Source organism: Vollenhovia emeryi, unplaced genomic scaffold (genome assembly GCF_000949405.1).
Source record: "Vollenhovia emeryi isolate VEMERY1.0 unplaced genomic scaffold, V.emery_V1.0 DF939124.1, whole genome shotgun sequence".
Lineage (NCBI taxonomy): Eukaryota > Metazoa > Arthropoda > Insecta > Hymenoptera > Formicidae > Vollenhovia > Vollenhovia emeryi.
The window spans coordinates 536,775-556,290 of NW_011967242.1; the positions used below are offsets into that span (position 1 = coordinate 536,775).

The 19,516-nt window shown below is 38.8% G+C and overlaps 1 protein-coding gene across 2 annotated transcripts in view; it reads right to left on the reverse strand.

Moving 5' to 3' along the window:
* The window catches only part of LOC105569327, a 77,830-nt gene that overhangs the window by 26,010 nt on the left and 32,304 nt on the right, over positions 1–19,516 (reverse strand). Inside the window, exons 2-3 of one of the 2 annotated variants that reach the window (XM_012025693.1) lie at positions 7,083–7,185; positions 5,849–6,803 (exon numbers count right to left, since the gene is read on the reverse strand). In XM_012025693.1, the coding sequence (XP_011881083.1) occupies positions 6,546–6,803; positions 7,083–7,172 (348 nt within the window). In that variant the 5' untranslated portion in view covers positions 7,173–7,185 and the 3' untranslated portion in view covers positions 5,849–6,545. Of the gene's footprint in view, positions 1–5,848; positions 6,804–7,082; positions 7,186–19,516 lie in introns of those variants that run through there. The other variant, XM_012025692.1, reaches the window with a different exon arrangement.

Here is a 19,516-nt window from a genome sequence, read left to right on the forward strand (position 1 = left end):
AAACGTAATAGCTGCTATATTAAATTATAAGGTTTGCGCAGCGTAGTTTTCTTATTACACTTTCTACTAAAAACGTTAACATCAATTCCAAGCATAAACAAAATTAATGGGTTAAAGAAACGTGTTCTTTATAAATGCTTCGAAAGAGGACAGCGTAAAAAACCTCATGTTTTTATTTATACCTTGTAACGATTTCAGTTTCCCTGCTGCGTCCACACGAGCGCGATAAATCGTACAATACTCGCATCAAGCGCGCACATTCGATTTCACGCGCGCACGCTATAGCTCGCGCGCGAACATCTCATATGCAACGACGCGTGCAGATACACGCTCGCGCGCGCGTGTATATGTAATTCGTTCTTGCACTTGTAACACAAGCACGGGCCATGCGTGCACACGTAAGCAAGGAGATACCTGAATAGATAAAAGCAGGGAGATACGGGGTCCGCTCGCCGCGGCGCGGCGACTCGCCCCTAAGCTCGTTGCGCTCGACGGAGGATCGCGCATACGAATGTACTCCATAATTGGCCGAAAGCATTGGACTTCCTACGATTATATGAGTTATTATTGCCAGATTATGCTAATTCCACAGAAGAGATGAAAGCTCGCGTGGATGCACTCGTGAATGCGTGTCGTGCTGCTCCTTTGGTCGGCGCAGCGCTGTTAACCGGTATCCCCATCGGGAGATTATTAGGGTAAAATAAGAATGAAGAGATACCTTCAGAATGCCTTTCTACATTCCTTATCCTTTCCCTTTTTGACGCAGTATATACGTTTTTATGTACGTTGATTGTTTTTAATGTTGGACAATTAGCATGGGCTAATTGTACAACCAGAAAAAAAGATTTAGTTAGGTTAAACAAACGAGATACGTTAAAATCACATTCCTTTGAATCTTATCTGTTTTTATTGTAAATATTATTTAATTAATTAATGACCAGCTTCCAGACATCTCTATTTAAATATTACATATATGTTTCAGTTTAGTTTTTAATTCTGATTAACGTGAATCTTCCAATATTTTTCCATATATTTTCATTTTAATGCATCGAAAAGACGTTTTGTTGAAAAAGATTCTACATGCCTACGGAGATCTACGTGTGAATCTGTGGATCTGTGTGCCAGCAACCGCAAAAGAATTAAAGGCATTCAACGTTTTATGACCACATCGCGCGGCATGTTAAGCGTTTGTGCTCCAAGTCGGAATTTAAATTATATCGCGCCGCAGCCAGTATAAGTAAATTCGATCCAAGCAGTATTTATACGATAAATAAATCAGAATGCATTTTTATGCGCACAATAATAATGCAAAAGTTATCTCGCGCATCGCGTAACGTTGTGTAAAAAAAAAGACATAAAACGATAATAAAATTATAATTTTTCCAAGCAAATTTTAGCAAGTTCTGGCAAGTGTTTCGCTTGCGTTGCGATATAAAACAGAACGGAAATTGCTACATTTGTACATTATTATACCATTACAAAAGTAGTGCCCGATTCGCGCATTAATACTTTCGTATTTTATCGCAATCGCTCATGAAAGAAATAAAAAATAATCTCCAGAAATTTCCTTTCAGTTTACTGTAACTTACGCACACTTGTTTATACAATAGTATTCAAAGTATAATTTAAAAAATACGCGAAGAAAATACACTGAGAAACAAGTCTTTGAAAATTTATTTGAGGCATATAACATTTATTTCACTGAACCTAACATTATATGCCTCAAATAAATTTTCAAAGACTTTTTCTCATTGTCAGTGTATCAAGAACGTGATGCACGATGAAATCGCATTAAATCTTGAAGACTTTAAATTGAATCAATTGCGCAGATTACGTTATGACGAATTGTGTGCGTACGTCAACGCAGATAGCGGATTTGAAGAAAGAATTCGGAAGAAATTTCTTTGCAGTAGCAATTTTGTTTCACTAAAAATCTATTCCAACGGGGGATACATAGATGCATTTGTTCGACCCTAAGACCCGTGTTTCGCTAGTTTCAATTAATCGACAGAATGTGAGTCTCTCTGGGGATTTTGCGAGAAAAATGGCCCTCGAGAAAATATATCTAGATGGTCGTGAGACTCGGCCCTCTTTGCGAGACATTTTCTGAGAGTTGGACCTCCGAGAACCCTTCAGTTCGCCATCAGTCGAAAATCGCAGCAGCGCAACGTGTCGATTATGTTCACGCGATCAGCGGAAGTTTTCGAACGCCACCGGAACCGGAACGCGTGCAAGCGCCCGTTGCCAGAGCTTCGTTATTGCAGACCAGACTATCTTAGTTTGAACAAAGTTCAGCGATAAGTCAGCTTGAATTGCCAGTCTCGTGGTAGCGCGGGTGTCAAATCAGACTTGGTCAGCGCAAACTTTTATTAGCCAAGTTCGGCCGACTTGAATCGCCCCGAAAGGAAACTTTAACGAGACCGGATTAGAAACGTCGCGTTATTTTTACTTTGAAAAAGATTTACGTTTGATTGTTTAAAATGTGCAATTAATATCCTTGGCACTTGTTTTAACTCCAGCACTGAGGAAAATTTCCATCGGATAAGCCAATTAAATAGTGTTTCCGATGGTTAATTTTTCCGATTACGTTTTCCAATTAAATTATGGATACATCCGATGAAATGCAGTTACCGATGAAATTTGATCGAAAAGCCAATCATATTTTTCCTCGGATATACAATTTGATCGGGTATATCCGTTTGTTATTGTGTAATTGGACTATCCGTTTATATCTAATCGGGCATTTTTCTCAGTGAAGGTATACAAGTATCATTTACTGCCTCGTTCGATAATAAATCTTGAATTTATCTTTGTCGTCATTTTATTGAAACATTTCTATTACTATTACATTTTCCAAATAGTGCCGACGGATGCACCGCGTTGCAACATAAAACGGATATACGACGGTGCATGGACTCGACCGTCTGTCGAAATAAAACTTTACGCAACTTCTTGGAGCACTGACTCCGCTTATTAAAGATCGCCACGATACCATGTTGATTATGAGTACACCAAGCTATTATCCTGCCTATCGTAATCGCGCATTTTCGCTTACTATTTACGGACGCCATGCTGATCGAGATCGACAAACCGAAATGATCGCTTTTAGGCGAATGTTGCGCGACGCCGCGCAATTAGGCGGAATTAAATTGTTATCGATAATTTACCGCAACATTCATGCGCACGGGCAATCTCGATGGAATCTATAAAATGCCGGTAGCACAGATTATATAAAATGTTTATGCATGCCTGTGCATGGCGAGAAATCTTTACGATGATGCTCGGTCGTAATATTCTTGTATAGATATTCGCGGTAACCTTTGAACATATATTAAACTGAAAAATCAGCACATATATAAAATAGCACAACGAGAAATGTGCTCTCTCTTTCCCTCTACAGCTTTTCATGCAAAACTTTGCTTTTTTTAAATTATTGCATTGCAACACGCGACTGTGTGATTACTTCAAGGATCTTTACGGTTTAATTTCGAATAATAAGTAACTGTATATTGTTATGAGCGATTCCACATCGCGATATGGTTAAATTAGTGACACGCAGAATTCTTATCCTGAGATGCTGCGAAGCTTTATACTTTATTGTAATTATCGCGTTCCTTAAGAAAAAGAGATAGAGTAGGTACAATATCAATTTGTATGAGAGTATGTCGTGTGAGATTCTGCCTCGGCCAATTTCAATTTTTCCAATAAAAAAATTTAAGAAAAAAGTTAAATTACATAATTATGTACATACATTAAAGGCGTAATAAGTTTGGCAACTGAAGTTGTTCTTGTAACAGCACAACTGCATGCCTTCCAACACGTAATATACAATAATTGTTTCAGATAATATAATCTATACAGCACATTTAGCGTATTCTCATATACAGGGTAGGCCATTTTAATGTACCCACTGAAATATCTCAAAGTCTATAAGTTTAAGACAAAAATGTTTGGTGTCCATCTCGAAACCAAACAACTTTTGTACGAAACATTTTTGTCTTGAACTTAGAGATTTTGAAACATTTCAGTGAATACATTAAAATGACCTACCCTGTATATGTATATTGTGTATAAATTTATATCTCTTCAGTCTATTACGATTTTGATTTCTAAAAATTAATATTCATGTGAATCTAATAATTGATTCGATTGAAGCAAGCGCTCATGCCGATTTCTTCTACCAGTGGTAAAACGCGAGACTTAATTTCGCTTTCGATTAGTGTGACGATCTTCTCAACCGCGATTCTGTTATGACGGAACATCACACGGTGCGACGGTTTTGAAACGGAATATTATCCGTGATGAAGCGAATTAACTGGCAGGTCCGTAGAGAAATCTAGCATAAAGAAACGGCGGAGAGCGAAATTTCTGTGCCGCCTGCCCTTGTACACCTTTAAAAGGACACGTAACTTATGTAATTGAATCTGTTTATTCGTTTGACATATCTCCAGGACTCTACGCTCGCTTACTCTCTTCTTCATTTTGTCTTTGAATCTTAAAACTAAAGAGTTTTTGCTTCAAAACTTATCTTTCTATAAGTCGCATTTTTCCATGGCCTATTGTTAACATTATTGTTGCAAAGTATCAAAAATAATTCCGACATTGTGTTACTATAGCAAAGTAGTTGATGGATCTATCAAGTCAAGAAGTAAGATCTCTGTAAAATTTACCAATACAGGCAAACATTCTATAACAAAATTTAACTGACAAAAATCTACTTTTCATTTTGATAAAGAGAGCAATACATAATTAATCTTTATTATACGCCGTAGAAATTAATCTACTATGGAAGCATAGCATCGAAGGCAGAAGATTAGAAAACAGTACGTAACATGGGCATGTGATGTTTAATGTCACATTATGGCATAAGTGATTCGTGCATAAATTTGTGCTACAAGAACGCTATTACGTCGTTATAAAAAAGCATATGGCACACACTACATAGTACAAGATAATTTACATCGAGTAATGTCAAATCAAACTATGTTTCCACGTAAATGTTACGTGCAGGAATCAGCAAACTACACTGAGAAAAATGTCCGATTAAATATAATCGGATAATCCAGTTGCATAATAACAAACGGATATATCCAATTTAATTGCATATCCGATGAAAAATGTGATCGGTTTTTCAATGAAATTTCATTGGTAACTGCATTTCATCGAATAAATTTTATCGGATGTATCCATATGACTTAATCGGAAAAATTATACATTGAAAACACTATTTAATTGGCTTATCCGATGGAAATCTTTCTCAGTGCACTCTTAACGAAAATGAATCTTTAGACTCGAGAAGAATATATGAGAAACTCGCTCGTGCTTTGAGGAGCTCTGACCTTTACAATGATCCTTCGTGCTTAGTGCTAAAGTGAAAACAATTCTAGATTCACAGACCGTAACTAGGTTCCACGATGATACGCACGTGCGCAAAACTTACGAAATGTGTCCGCTTCTTTTTTTTCTTGATCTTATTTCACTCTCGACGGTATAATGTTCCGAGTAATTTCGCAAGGTGGACGGTGTGCCCCGTGAGTTGCCGAACAAATATCGATCAAGTGTTAATTATAGCTGTGAGAAACGGGAGTTGAGTGTCCTCCGTTCAATGTCCTCCAAAATCTAGTTTTCTTACAATTTTGCTTTGTTTCTCGCGTCGTATGTGTATAATACGTCATACACTAAGAAAAATGTCCGACTAAATATAATCGGATAATCTAATCGCATAATAACAAACGGATATATTCAATTAAATTGTATATCTGATGGAAAATATGATCGGTTTTTCGATAAAATTTCATCGGTAACTGCAATTTAATCGGAAAAATTAACCATCGAACACACTGTTTAATTGGTTTATCCGATGAAAAATTTTCTTAGTGTACGTATTAGTTTGTTATAAGCGCATCGATTAAGTAAGTTAATTAAATGCTTATTAAATGCTGGCAATAAGAAACAACTGGAATGTCAAGAAGTTGCGTAAGCCGTATCTTTGGCTGTCATCAAATTATGTTAAAATAATGGTCATACTAACGTACACTTGTTCGATAATTCACGAAATGTCGACGCATGACTGATTCTACTGTACAGCTATTACGTCATTCGTTAATGATCGTACAACTTGGTTAATTACTACGTAATTACAGATTCGCTTTCTGCTCTTTATAAATCTATCTCCTGTAAATGTATTTGCGCAATGTTTCAAGCTCTTGAAGCGATATTCTTAAACGCAATTTTCTTTATCACGAATTTTTCTTTAAAAAGATCTTTTTAATCTACTTGTCATAGTTTTCCATTCTTTTGCGCGCGCGCGCGTGTGTGTATGTGTGCGCGCTCACGCCTGTCTTTCGATTTATTTAATATTCGCGTTGACTCGCATTGACTAATATTCGTACTCGTAATTATATACGCTTCAGTTTATCGAATCAATTTTTGACCATTAATTTCTATCGAATTATTAAAAATTTAATATTTATTTTAACATTGTAAAAATATATAGACAAGTAAGTGGCAAGAGACATGGAAAAGCAAAGAGTAAGAAGACACGATTAGAAAGCATCCCTCCTCAAGGCACAAGTTCTCGAGAGCAAGTAATGGCGGTCGACTTCTGACTTTAGCAGCACCTCGTACAATCCATCCGCCAAGAAAGACGCGGAGAAAGGTGTGACAGTGTGATCGGATTGATCAGCGCGACAGGGAGGAGAGTGCAACGAACGAACTTTCCTTGGCCGTTTCGGTTTCAGGTGGCTGACCGTTGTACCAGAACCGATACGGGTTTTCTGGGTCGGGCCTCTCACTGGCCTACACTACAATCGCGGGCAAAAGTGACCATTGAAGTCAACCAGTGCGGTCTCAGGTGAATGGATAGCTAATCCTAGATCGAATGTACGCTTAACAAGGATACCGGAGATCGCGCGCATTGAGTTACGCTCGCTCCTCCGTCTCGATTGTTCTGACTTTCGAGACCTCCCCGCGTTAACATAGTTCTTAGAAATCTTGGAAAATATTTGAGTTTCGCGAAACTCATTGTGTGATCCCCTTTACACGTTTCGACTAAATGAATAAATTTCCCACGTGAATCTTACCTCCAATTGCACTCCGAAGAGATCTCTCGATCTTCCAGGTCTAGGAGCATTCAGTTCTTGCATCTCGGCTTCTCGTTCTACCAGTCCCATTTCTTCAAGGTACCTGAAGGCACACGACAAAATTCTAAGTCTAATTGCAATTAAATTTACAATTCTTTTATTTTTACCAACAATATAAGATAACTGCACTGCAAAAAAGTATGTAAATTGCATACATGATAAGTGCAGCGATTACACCATTATTGTATTAATGGAATTGTATTAACGGAAATATATAAAATTATTTACTTTTACCAAAAATCTTTTTACTCTTTGTTGTGTAAATACTGTTTATACGTGATGAAAAATCACAAAAAAGTGTAAAATTTACACAATTAAAAGCAAGCAGTTTACTTATTATGTAAGGTAATAATTTTACCTACAAGGTCTAATACATCTTTGATAGATGGTCCCAATATTACCCACTACAATAATTGTAATTTTACATGTAAGTTTTTTACAACGTGGACGCAAATGGATGGTAGTAAAAAGGTATTAATAAAGATGAGTAAACCTCAGTATAGCAACAGAGTTTCGCAAAACTAATGGATAATAAAAAATATATTGTAAAATTTTTCATTGATTAACAACGCTCTTTCTCGATCGAAAGATAATGTTACGACGTATGAATTATTAATTGACAGCGCCAATAAAATGGCGAAGCAGCACCGTCACAGTCACTGAGCTTAACAAATACGCTTTTCTCTCGTCATGATGTATTACATCCGTTGCTAGTTTCTTCTGCTTTTATGAAACAGTTAAGCATCATAAAAATGATATATATCATAAAATGATATATACGGCGAAACTAAATCAGAAGTTTTCTCAGAGAAACTATGGTAAACCAACTATAACAGAAACAAGGTGAGCTTGATATACGAAGCATTCTGCAGCGGAATATGAATCATTCGACGAAGAAAGACTCATAACAGTTATGCGTTTAAATGTCTCCAAGCATGACGAGTGCCGAGACAAATCTAGTTTTTATGAAAAGATAATTAAAGTAATTGAAACCATCAAAGATAATTGCCAGCAATTCTGCTGTAATAGTAGTGTCACAATGCTCTCGCTCATAAATATGAAGATATTTTTAAACTAACACTTTATAGAAGATCTTGATAATAATGTGAAATTAAAAACAATAGAGAGGTATTTATTTACATTGAATGGACAATACAACGAGAAATCTTAATCAATTTAAATGTCGAAGAGTAAATGTGTATTTTAGAAAAATCATTATTAAGTTTATATTCATTATATTATACAATAATTTATTTAATTATGTTACACTTCTTGTTATCACATTATTTGACTTGTTATAAGATTTAAATGACAATGCAACGAGAAATCATAATCAATTTAAATGTCGAAGAGCAAATACGTATTAAAAAAATTCATTATTAAGTTTATTCATTATCAGTAATTTATTTAATTATGTTGCAGCTCGTCATTTAACTCGTTATCGGGTTCAGATGAGAGCGAGTTAATTTACGTTGCCAAATTCTCGTTTTCTCTTCTCCGTCGAGTGTGAAAATCCAACTGAAAAAGGTCACGCTCTTCCACTCGTTTCACACATGACACTTTCGCGTAAACGCTATTACCCCGTTGGCATTTAAAACAATTACGACGCGCGGGGTCATTACCGCGGCGCCGGGAATACCGCGACGCCGCGCCGTCGTCAAAGCGTGCGAATCACGGCGCATTGTCTGGCGATCCGGCACCGGGGAAACAATAAAGCCAAGAGTAAAATGCTACGGCTCGCGAGAAGAACCGACTGTATCGGATATGATACCGGCAGAGAGTTTCCCGCGACGTGAATCATTCTTGAAGACGCCTTCGTGGATCTCGGCGGTGGCGGCAGACGCGATTTCAGCGGCGCTAGAAGAGCGCGCATGCAGAATCGCGTGATTTCGCGAGTCACGAAAAGCGTCTTGAACGAGGAGGATCGAGGAGGGGACGGGCGTAGGCGAGGCGGATCGGCGAGATGCACCGCAACAATGCGTCTGGGTAACGCGCGCGAACAATGGACGATACGCGGCGCGTACGTCCTTGTACCGTTATCTCACTCGCCGCGGAAGTATCCGCTAATTATTTGCAATTAATCGCAGAACGGCCGGGAGCGACGCTCCGACACTCTAGGACAGCGTCGTCCCCCGCCGTGGGCGCGGATGGCGGTCTATCGCGTCTATCGCGTCTATCGCGTTACTACATCGGTTGTTAACGCTGTAACGAACGTCGTTGCGCGCCGAACGTAATTGCTTTCCCCGCATAATTTGTAATTGCATTATTATTATCTCTTTTCTGCGAGCGTTTTAATGCGTCGCGCAATTAGGCGCATAATTAATCGTTAGCGACTGCCGGACTATCTTTGCCTGTTCCGCGCCTTATCCTAATGGCACATCGCGCCATATTACTTTGCGCTGCAATATGATTGCATTCGCCGTAATTCTGTTACGTCTCATGTCTCGTAATCTTCCCCCTTGTACTTCCTCGCCAGCCGAATTCCCTGACGTCGGTAAACGTCGACTCGAAGATTAAACGACATCAGTTTCGAGAAAATGCCCTCCTTCAGATCTTTTTTACCCACTTTAAGCTTGGAATGCTACCCCGGTAGCTTTGCAATTTCCAACTGTAAATTGGTACTGGTTACTCCAGTTCCCATGACGATCGAGTTAATTGAGGAGTGAAACTTCCCAGCGCAGGAACGTGAAGTAAAACAGAGCCATCGGTTATCAACGGTACTGGCTGTGCGTATGAAAGGATTTATAGAGCTTTTTCCCGTAGCGAGAGGATTCTCCCGGCCACACGGTGCCGGCGCGCGTGAAGCCAGAAGCGGAAGCGAAAGACGGCGGTGCACGCTGGAGGAGGCGAGTCAGTCCTAACGGGATCGCGATACGGATCATTAGCGCTGTTTAATCTACGAGCGAGCATTCTAACCGGCGCGGCGCGTTGTAAAATCGACTGCGTCACGGGAAGGAATCCTCCTCCTTCGATTTCCGCGCCGGCGAAGCGTCTCCCGAGTCATCGTCAACGTCACGTGACTTCCGTTGCCGTAAGAAGTCGGGGTATTACGAGCCGCGATAGCGATTCACTGTGACGACGCGCGACGTCGCCTTTTCTTCTGCCCCCTCAACAACTTATTTCACTTGGGAAGAAACTAACAAGAAGAGTAGAATTACTAAAAGGCCACCAAAAACACACGATACTTTCGCTTCGTGTTTGCCTATAGCGAATTCGGTCGCTTGCTCTTGTACACTGAGAAAAATTTCTATTCGGATAAACCAATTAAATAGTCAAACAAGCGAGAGCGCCTTTAGCTCCGAGCACGATGTTGGTAGCCTAATAATAGTAATCTAAAATGTGAATTCATATACCGTTTTCCACCTTGTCCCGCGCGCCAGTTTCTTTTCGGACGTAACACAGTTTCATTTCGGTGGAATCATTGTCGTCAGTGAATTCACATATTAAAATCGATAAATGATTAATAACAATTAAATTGTGTTTCCGGTGTTTAATTTTCCCGGATTACGTTTTCCGATTAAATTATGGATACCCGAGTCGAAATTTTGGCCCTATGTTGAACCTTTAATTCTATTATATGTATAGCAGGACCTAAGATAGTAAAAGAGGTCGAACTGCAAGTGCAAAATTTACTCCTATTTTAAAACCGATAGGTCGGAAATCTCTACTTTTGCCAATTTAGCATTAAAGTAGGTTCTTTTAAGTAGGAGCTAAAGTAAATTTTTAGAATTGAAGATTCAAGGGAGGAGTAAAAAATATGTCATCAAAGTAGGTTATTGCTGGTCTATGTAGGCGTATGATGAGCTAAGTAGGTGTAAATTATCCTTAAAAGTGTCAAAATCAGTGAACTCTATACATACTGGAATGAGTGATCTCTAGTTCTGGCTGTTGCCGAGAGAGAGGTGCGTTGGGTGAATCCTTGTCTCCTTCTAGTACTACCTGATTGGATAATCGCATATAAATGACGCCCTTCTTCTCGTTATTTATGTGCGACTATCCAATCAGGTAGTACTAGAAGGAGACAAGGATTCACCCAAACGCACCTCTCTCTCGGCAACAGCCAGAACAATAGATCGCTCATTCCAGTATGTATAGAGTTCACTGGTCAAAATAGTAGCAAAATTTCGACTCGGGCAGTTACCGACGAAATGTGACGGAAAAATGACACTTTTTATCAGATATAATAGCGCAAGCAACCGAATTCACTGTTAGACACAGCTGCCATCGCGCAAAACGATCGTTAGCATCGATGGGTCCTGCAATCGATGGGAAAGGACGCTTTTGCAAGAGGAAGAATAATTAAGGTTTGCTGATGCCGCTGGTGTCACGCAGCGTTCCCCAGTGTAAACAACGCCATCGAACGCCACCCCTGTCATTGTCGTATCCGACGCTAGTGCACCGTCCACTGCACTGGACGATGGACAAATAATAAGCAGTAATAATAATGTGGTGGACGTTAAATGTGCCAGCACACGATGGCCGCGGGTCTAATCGTAACAGGCGATCTTGACGAGCCATATCGTTGCAACTGCCATCCCTCTTTTACACTCACTTATCTTTTACCCTTGGCCGCACGTAAACGTCGTACAGCGGTAGATCCGCATTAGCATTCGTTTCATATTCCTTTCCACCCTCGACCCCTCCTCGTTCGACAAAAAGTAGACGAATAAAAACAGCTGTTGATAGAAATCAATTTTACAACGCTTGTAATGTTCGCTTTTTCACCTCTGACAATTAGGACTTTTTTCAGTTTAACAGTAGTCTCGATTCACGTGACAAGTTTCTTTCGTCTTGTTTTTTTTTATCCTCTTCCCGAGTCGAAATTTGGGTATTACTTTGAGACGTTTAAGAATAATTTACACCTACTTAGCTGATCTATACACCTACATAGACCAGCGATAACCTACTTGGATGACAGTATATTTTTTACTCCTCCCTTGAATCTTTAATTCTAAACATTTACTAATTAGCCCCTACTTAAAAGGACCTACTTTAAAGCTAAATTGGCAAAAGCAGAAATTTCCGACGCCATCAGTTTTTAAGTAGAAGTAAATTTAATTGTCTTTAGGTCCTACTATGTAGTAGAATGAAAGGTTCAACGTAGGGTCAAAATTTCGACACGGGTTTCCTTTTTGACAAACGAACTCATAATATCGAGCGCATAAGCGATGCGAAAGCTTATCACGGATTAGATACCCCTAGAAAATGTAAGGCAAGTTAGTAGGAACAGACGGGAATATTTTCATGGAATCGCAAGACTTGCATTAGCGTGCTCGTCTGCAGCCGGCTTCCGAGAACGCCCACACGTCCGTAGCACGCGAGTCGGTTGATTTTGTTAAAGAAGACCATGCAAATGCACGGTTTGCATTTATTTTCTACGTTTACCCGCGAATCGAAACGAAACTATCGCGTTGACCATCAGATAAGGTAAAGACCATAGGGTCACCCGGCTTTAATAGCGGTCACGCAGTTCTTTCGATCTCCGACACGACGGGGATTAAATTGGCCGCTTTTCATCAAAGGTTAATCGCTTTATCGAAATATTATATGCCGCGGGCTCTTTCCGGTTGCTTGGGGCGAGAATGACAAAATCGAGAAAAGCATCGTTATGGCTATCGCTGAAAAATGACGACATTAACATTACCGGTAGTTCCAAGTAGGCCGCAACTGTCGAGATAAACGGGCGATCGAGACCAGTGACCACTCCTTGACCTAGACGTCTCGACATTAACCCGGTCCGACCTACTCTTCATCCTGATCTTGTCGGAGTGCAATGTCATGAGGACGCACGTAAAAGTTAGTATACAAAAGGACGAGTACCGGTACATGTTTTAATTTAATGTATTTGTGATGAGTTTCTTCGGAGCAGTACATCACGCAATTTTATCATAATTACAGTACCGTACGTAAAAGGGAAAGGAAGAATATCTATCATAGATTTTATATCGGCTTACACGTTTCGCTTTAATTAAAAAATAGTTTTGTACGCAATTTTTGTGATAAAAGGTATGATATATTTTTTTCTCGCGATGTACAACCAAATATTTAATTACATTTGCGTTGTACAGTTCTCGGACTGAAGTCGCTGCTGCTCTGCTCTGGCGAAAAAAAAATTAAAAAATATTTAATCACATTATACACTTTGTACACTGAGAAAAAAGTCTTTGAAAATGACTTATTGTGCAAATTTAGCTTACTTTTTCGCAGAATTCTATAAAATAACATTGTCAAACTTGGTCACGATCTTTTCATGGGTTTAGATATTAAAATTTATTGATTTCCGGATTTGAGATTTTACTTTCCAGTTGTAATGATTTCAGGAGGCAACAGTTGGCTATTCAGATTAAAAGATGGCCTATATTTTTCGCAGAAGCCTACTGTATAACTATACCAAACTTAAAAGCCTATCTCATAATAGAGGACTTTATATAAACAATGACAACAGAAGCAAATATATTTCTTACCGCATGCGGAGATTTGAGAAAGGTTTCTTCGGGAAAACCTAATCCAACTCATACAAGATAAACCCGAGAGTTGAAAATTTAAATTCACTTCAGATACGTTGTTACGTAACTGCGTGACATCAATTTTACAAAACTCAAAGAAGTTTATTTCTTTGTACGAAGAGAAACGTAAAAAGCGCGAAAAACGGGGAAAAAAGGAAAAGATGGAAAATGTCAAGGAAAAATTAATATTAATATTTAGACGTATCCTCAAATACGCGATATAATAGCCTACCTTAAGCAAAGTCTTTTGTCAGTTTCGTATACGCCGCCGTATCTTCCATCATTTAAATGCCAACGAACCCTCATAGCAACCACGAACAGCCCCGATCGTAGAATGCAAAAGGGTAACCGTTGACAATTCGTTAAAATGCCAACGAGCTGACTATGCAGCACGACGCTTGTTCAGGCTTAAAATAAACGACATTTGCGATGAACTTGTTTAGCTATTTGTCTACGGATTTTGGAGAGTCGTTAAGAAGCTGGTTTTCAATTAACACGCTATTCTTTCATATTTGCAATACATGTGTGTGTCGTATACACGGAAAAAAATTGCTGTTGAATTAAACAAAAATGAAGTTGCTTGAATTAAACGCTGACGTCACGAGCTGCCACAGACATAAATAATTCACTCAGATTGTAATTTTAAGCATTGAACCAAATATCCAGATTATTAAGGCAACTGTCTGATGCTTTTCATTCGTTAATAGACAGGACAGTTCTCGATTATGAGATAGTAGGTTCTCAACGTCCAAATTCGATCACAAATCTTTTCTCGCAACGATTACACGATCTAATAATCAATTTTCCACTAAACAGATTTCACTCCAAGGGCAATAAATTCATGATGGCTATTGATCTAGCAGAAACTCCGCTATCTCATACTGGGAGCCTATCTCATAATAGGAGACTTTTCTCTACTGATGTTTCAACGATTTTCTTTCAACTACAGTGATTTTGTTAATACATCATTTTTTCCCGTGTACGCAATTCCAAATTGATCGAATATTATTCGTGCGGGCACTTTCTAAAATTCCATTACTGAAGCAGTACATTCTTATGATTGTTCTCACAATGAATATCTAATATTTGCCAAATTGACCGACCAATGTCGTTTCCCAACGATTGTCCCAAGGTGTGAAATATATTAAAACTTTTTACGCAAATATATTTTCCTATTGTACTTATTAGACAATCCTGAATTACCTGATCAAGAACAAATACCCTTTGCGAGAGACCATAAAACTTGGATTAAAAGTAGAAAATTGCTTGACGACGCTTGGCTGGCGAATTCTAATTAAAGAAATTCCTTGCGAAAAATATTACCTCAGCCAGGGTTTGGAACCTGGACTTCCCTTCTCTCTAGGCGGGTGTCTCACCAATTCGACCACTGAGGCATGTGATAATATTTATCGCAATAAACAGTATCACTGATGAAACCTTGGCGTTTATTTTTCTGCTATACTTAAAATCGTGTTTCGTTAGTTTTGTGTACAGCCGACAACCCGAATCGGCGCGCAATTCTAGCAGAAAAATAAACGCGAAGATGTTGTCAGTAGTACTGTTTATTGCGATAAATATTACCACATGCCTCGGTGATCGAATTGGTGAGACGCCTACAGTATAGGCAGGTCCAGGTTCAAACCTTGGCTGAGGTAATAATTTTCGCAATAAATTTCTTTAATTTCTTTAATTGGAATTTGCCAGCCAAGCATCGTCAAGCAATTTTCTACATTGGTTAATCAATTACTGGCATTAAATAATTGTTTTCGATTAAAAGTTTACTGATTGCGAGAGGAAACTTTGACTCGCGGATATTAAGCCTTCTAGCGTAGTCCATGATATTGCAGCCGAGAAGCGCAAGAGTTAGGAAAGACGAAAAATCTGCGAGCACCGTCGTGTCGTAAAGTCTCTCGCAATAAGCGAGCGATAAGCACGACACGTGCGCGCGTGTGTGTGTGTGTGTGTATGTGTGTGTGTACATGTACATGTGTCTTTTCGTCCTTCTATATATCTTACTTTTTCCACCTCGGTGTCCGTGCGACTCTTCGATCGTACAAGGATCGTACGTGTACGTGTGCGGGCAAAGTAAACCCGCTTTATATGCGTTTACACGGGACACAGTATCGACACCTCATAAACCAGGAGGAAGTCGTATCTCTCGGCTATACGCGCGCCTTAATATATTTCGTCGTTGTCACCGCTCGCCTGTCGCGTATGTGGACACGCAAAAATATCGATCAGCCGTATTTCGCAGCAAGTTTGTGCGAAAACATCCTTAGCAATGGAATAATATCCGTTATAGAAGGTGGATGAGTAACGCGGATGGAGTTACCGATAATATTTGTGCTACCTTACACCGCTTGTGCGGCCATGCATATCTTAGCATTTGTAATTCTCTTGCATTGCTCGCGAAAATTTATTAAGTTCGACAATCAGCATAATTGTGAATCCTGACCATTGGTTATCATTGGTTGATTAATTACGAGCGATATTTTCTTGGCCAGCGCAAAGTAACCGAACAAATACTATTATTTCAACACACTGGCGGAAATTTTATTACGAAAAATATCACCTCAGCCAGTGTTTGAACCTGAACTATACTCTAAGCGGGCGTCTCACCAATTCGACTACTGAACGTTCAAGTGCTCTGAGAAAAAAGACAGTTAGCAGTCCATTTTGTGTTTTATTTTATTATTGTGTCAAATTTTTATCGCTTTTTTTTAGTGAAGCAACTTAACGTTTCGATTAGTGCCTGTTAAGTGAAAATTATCTTTGCGTTACTGAATATCGACAGAACTAATTGAGAGAATTGATTAGTATTACTTTAAAATGTTGGCTAAAGATAGAATAGCTAATTGCGATTTTTAATTACGCGGGGTAAAGTTCGTAAAAGATTAGAGTTGCGAATAATCCAAATAATTGGATTACTAATTGTGGTAATTTTTTTCCCAGAGTGATGTTTCCGAATGTCGCACTTCGATTTCCGAACCTTGGAACTGCGCGCCAACTTGATTTGTCGGACAAAACACAGAAACAATGGATTCGCTATATGGTTAAATTAATTCATTGATTTATTAAACGCAAGACAATTATAATCTGTAATGCAAGTCGCAAAAGAAGAATAAGAAAAACTTTCCGTAACAAAAAAGCGAGAACGTTGACGGGCTGCACTGGCTTCAAACGAGGAAATACACGAGAAAACATGAACACGGTGTGGCATCGGCACCTCGTAAACAAGGGTGTCGTCTCATTGTCGGGTGTGCACGCTGTAATAAAACGGCTCGACGAGGTGCACCGCCATCGCCGTGCGTCTTCTCGGTGTTTCTTCCGGGACATGGGCCCTTGGTGTACACGAAAAGAAACGCATAGAAAGCACGTAGAAACGACATGCATGCGTTTAAATAGCAGACACCTCGGCATCGTCGTTGCAGAGGAGCAGAAGAGAATCACGCCTCGCTTGCCAGCGCACGTGGTTACGCTTCGAGTCTCTTCGGCTACGAGCGCGAAAGGATCGAAAGACCGTGAGAGAGTCGAGAACAAGAGAGAGAGAGAGGACGAGGGAGGTCGATGATCCTTGAAGAGAGCTTCGCGACCTTGTCCGAATAAGCATCGATTCGCATCAAAGGTTGATTACCGCAATGTCAATCGCGCGCTGGCAATCTGATCGAATATTGCTTCACCGTTCCGTACACGTAAAACCAATATTGTACTGAAGGTTAAATTAACAGTTAACAGTTAAAAAAAGTAGCGAAAATGACAACGTCGCTAGAATCTTGAAATAATTAATTAATTCTATTAACTTAATGTGCTTAATTAAATGACTTGGCATAATAGTGTATTATGCCACGTGTGACAAACTTGACGGACTGGCAACTGAAAAAGAGCATACATCATTAAAACGTGACATTCTTTTCTGTAGCTTTTAAATTTATTAACTGTCCTTCTGCTAATTTGTTTTATCTTCAGCGACCAAGGAAAAAAAGGGACTGATTCGGAATCATTTGCGAAATTATGTGCGTCAACGATGAGATTCAAAGATTAGTAATGTTACGCAAATAATGGACTTTCCTAGATAGTCCTTCCACTCTCTTCATCGCACTAATCTTCGTCGGTCAACTAGCGCGTCTCAAGTTTCACCGCGCAATATTCATCTTCTTGCACTTCCTTCAGCCTACCACGAAGTCCGCTAAGTCTGCATGGCGAACGTGGCGCAAAGCGTAGGAAGGAAGTTTTCTATCGATCCATGCCGCTGTTTTGAGGTCAGGGCGCTGCGCCAGCACTGCGGCTACCAACTACCGAAACCAACGACGACGTCCTCGTCTTCGTACCAAACCTCGGTTACCGATCCGATTTCGACCGAAAGAAGTCATGGTAAACTGTCAGTATTTAATAGAAATAATATCGATGGCTATCGTGCAATTTTATGCATACCCACATATGCCAGAGAAATAATCCACCATTTATAACTTTCTTTAAAACGTAAAAAGATCATAAAGGAAAGTCGTTTTTCACTTTTATCTATTACAGTATTTTTATTTATCTATTATATCTTTTGTATTTGTTATATCTATACACACATCTTTTTTTTTTGTTTTTATAATATTTTATCTGTCTGAAGAAATAAAAAAACAAATAGCTCGATTTTATTTTATAATTCTTTCACTTGTAGGTACTTTTTTATATTGTACATACGTGTACGGCAACAGTTAACTTCAACAGAAAATGAATATAAAATTAATAAAACTTAGTATATGATCATTTGTGTATAGTACTATTTTCATATGATAATACGCGCGCACTACTAAAAATACGCGCTGAAATGCTTTCAAGAATATTCTTTAACCATTTAATGTTTTGATATAACACGAATAATGAATAAATGTATGAAATAATTTTGAAAGTGGCGGTCATCGTACCGGCCATTGAATTAAACCGCAAGAGCCTTTCAAAGCACGAGGACCACAACGTTGTATCGCGTGACTTTTCAAGTAAGCTACTTCAAAAAAACCATCGATTCGTCAGGCATAATTTCGCAGGTGCCCGTTGTCGACCGCATTGCGGATGGAATTTTCTTTCATCGTTCGTACGATCGGTGGATTTATGCTTTCTTGCTGTCGAAATCGCAATCGTGTATACGTAATATAAATTGTTTCTGAAGAAAAATTACTTTGATTATTGCACATATTCGTTTGATTAAATTACTAATCGCCAGCAAAAAATATCTACACCAATGTAATTTTCTACGAAAAACACAAACCGTATTTTGTAAGAGAAAAAATTTTCAAAAGTGCAAAACAAATAACTTTTTCTCAATAAATAAAACAATATGTTTATAATCAAAATAAAAAATGGATATTTTCATTTTCTGGACATTTAATTCGTCAATTTAATTATTAATTATTAAACCGCTTACTGTTAATACACTCATCGAGCGTATTTTTAGAAACATGCGGAAATTAAAAAGAAGATCTGTCGCATGACAATTTGCAAATTTCTCAGAACAGTTTCCGTGCGAATTCCATACCTACTCTTATCATTTTCTATGGCTCGACCGCATTGCGAACAAATAAATTCAATGGTACAATTTCTTTTCCTGGAAGTATAAAAGAAAACCGTATAACTAGGATAATTTCATTTTATGCAGGCAAAAAAGAGTGCATGCCGATCGCCGATGGAGATATTGCTACATCGATAGATTGGAAAATATCCGCATAGTTTACCGACGTAACATTGCAAAGACGTAACGTTGTGATAATTTATGATAATTAATAATTGAAAAGAAAGTTGGCGGTTCCGCAGTACTATTGAGTATAAGTTGCAATTTACTAGTGCTGCTCTGATAGTCGCAATAAAGACATATGTTTCACT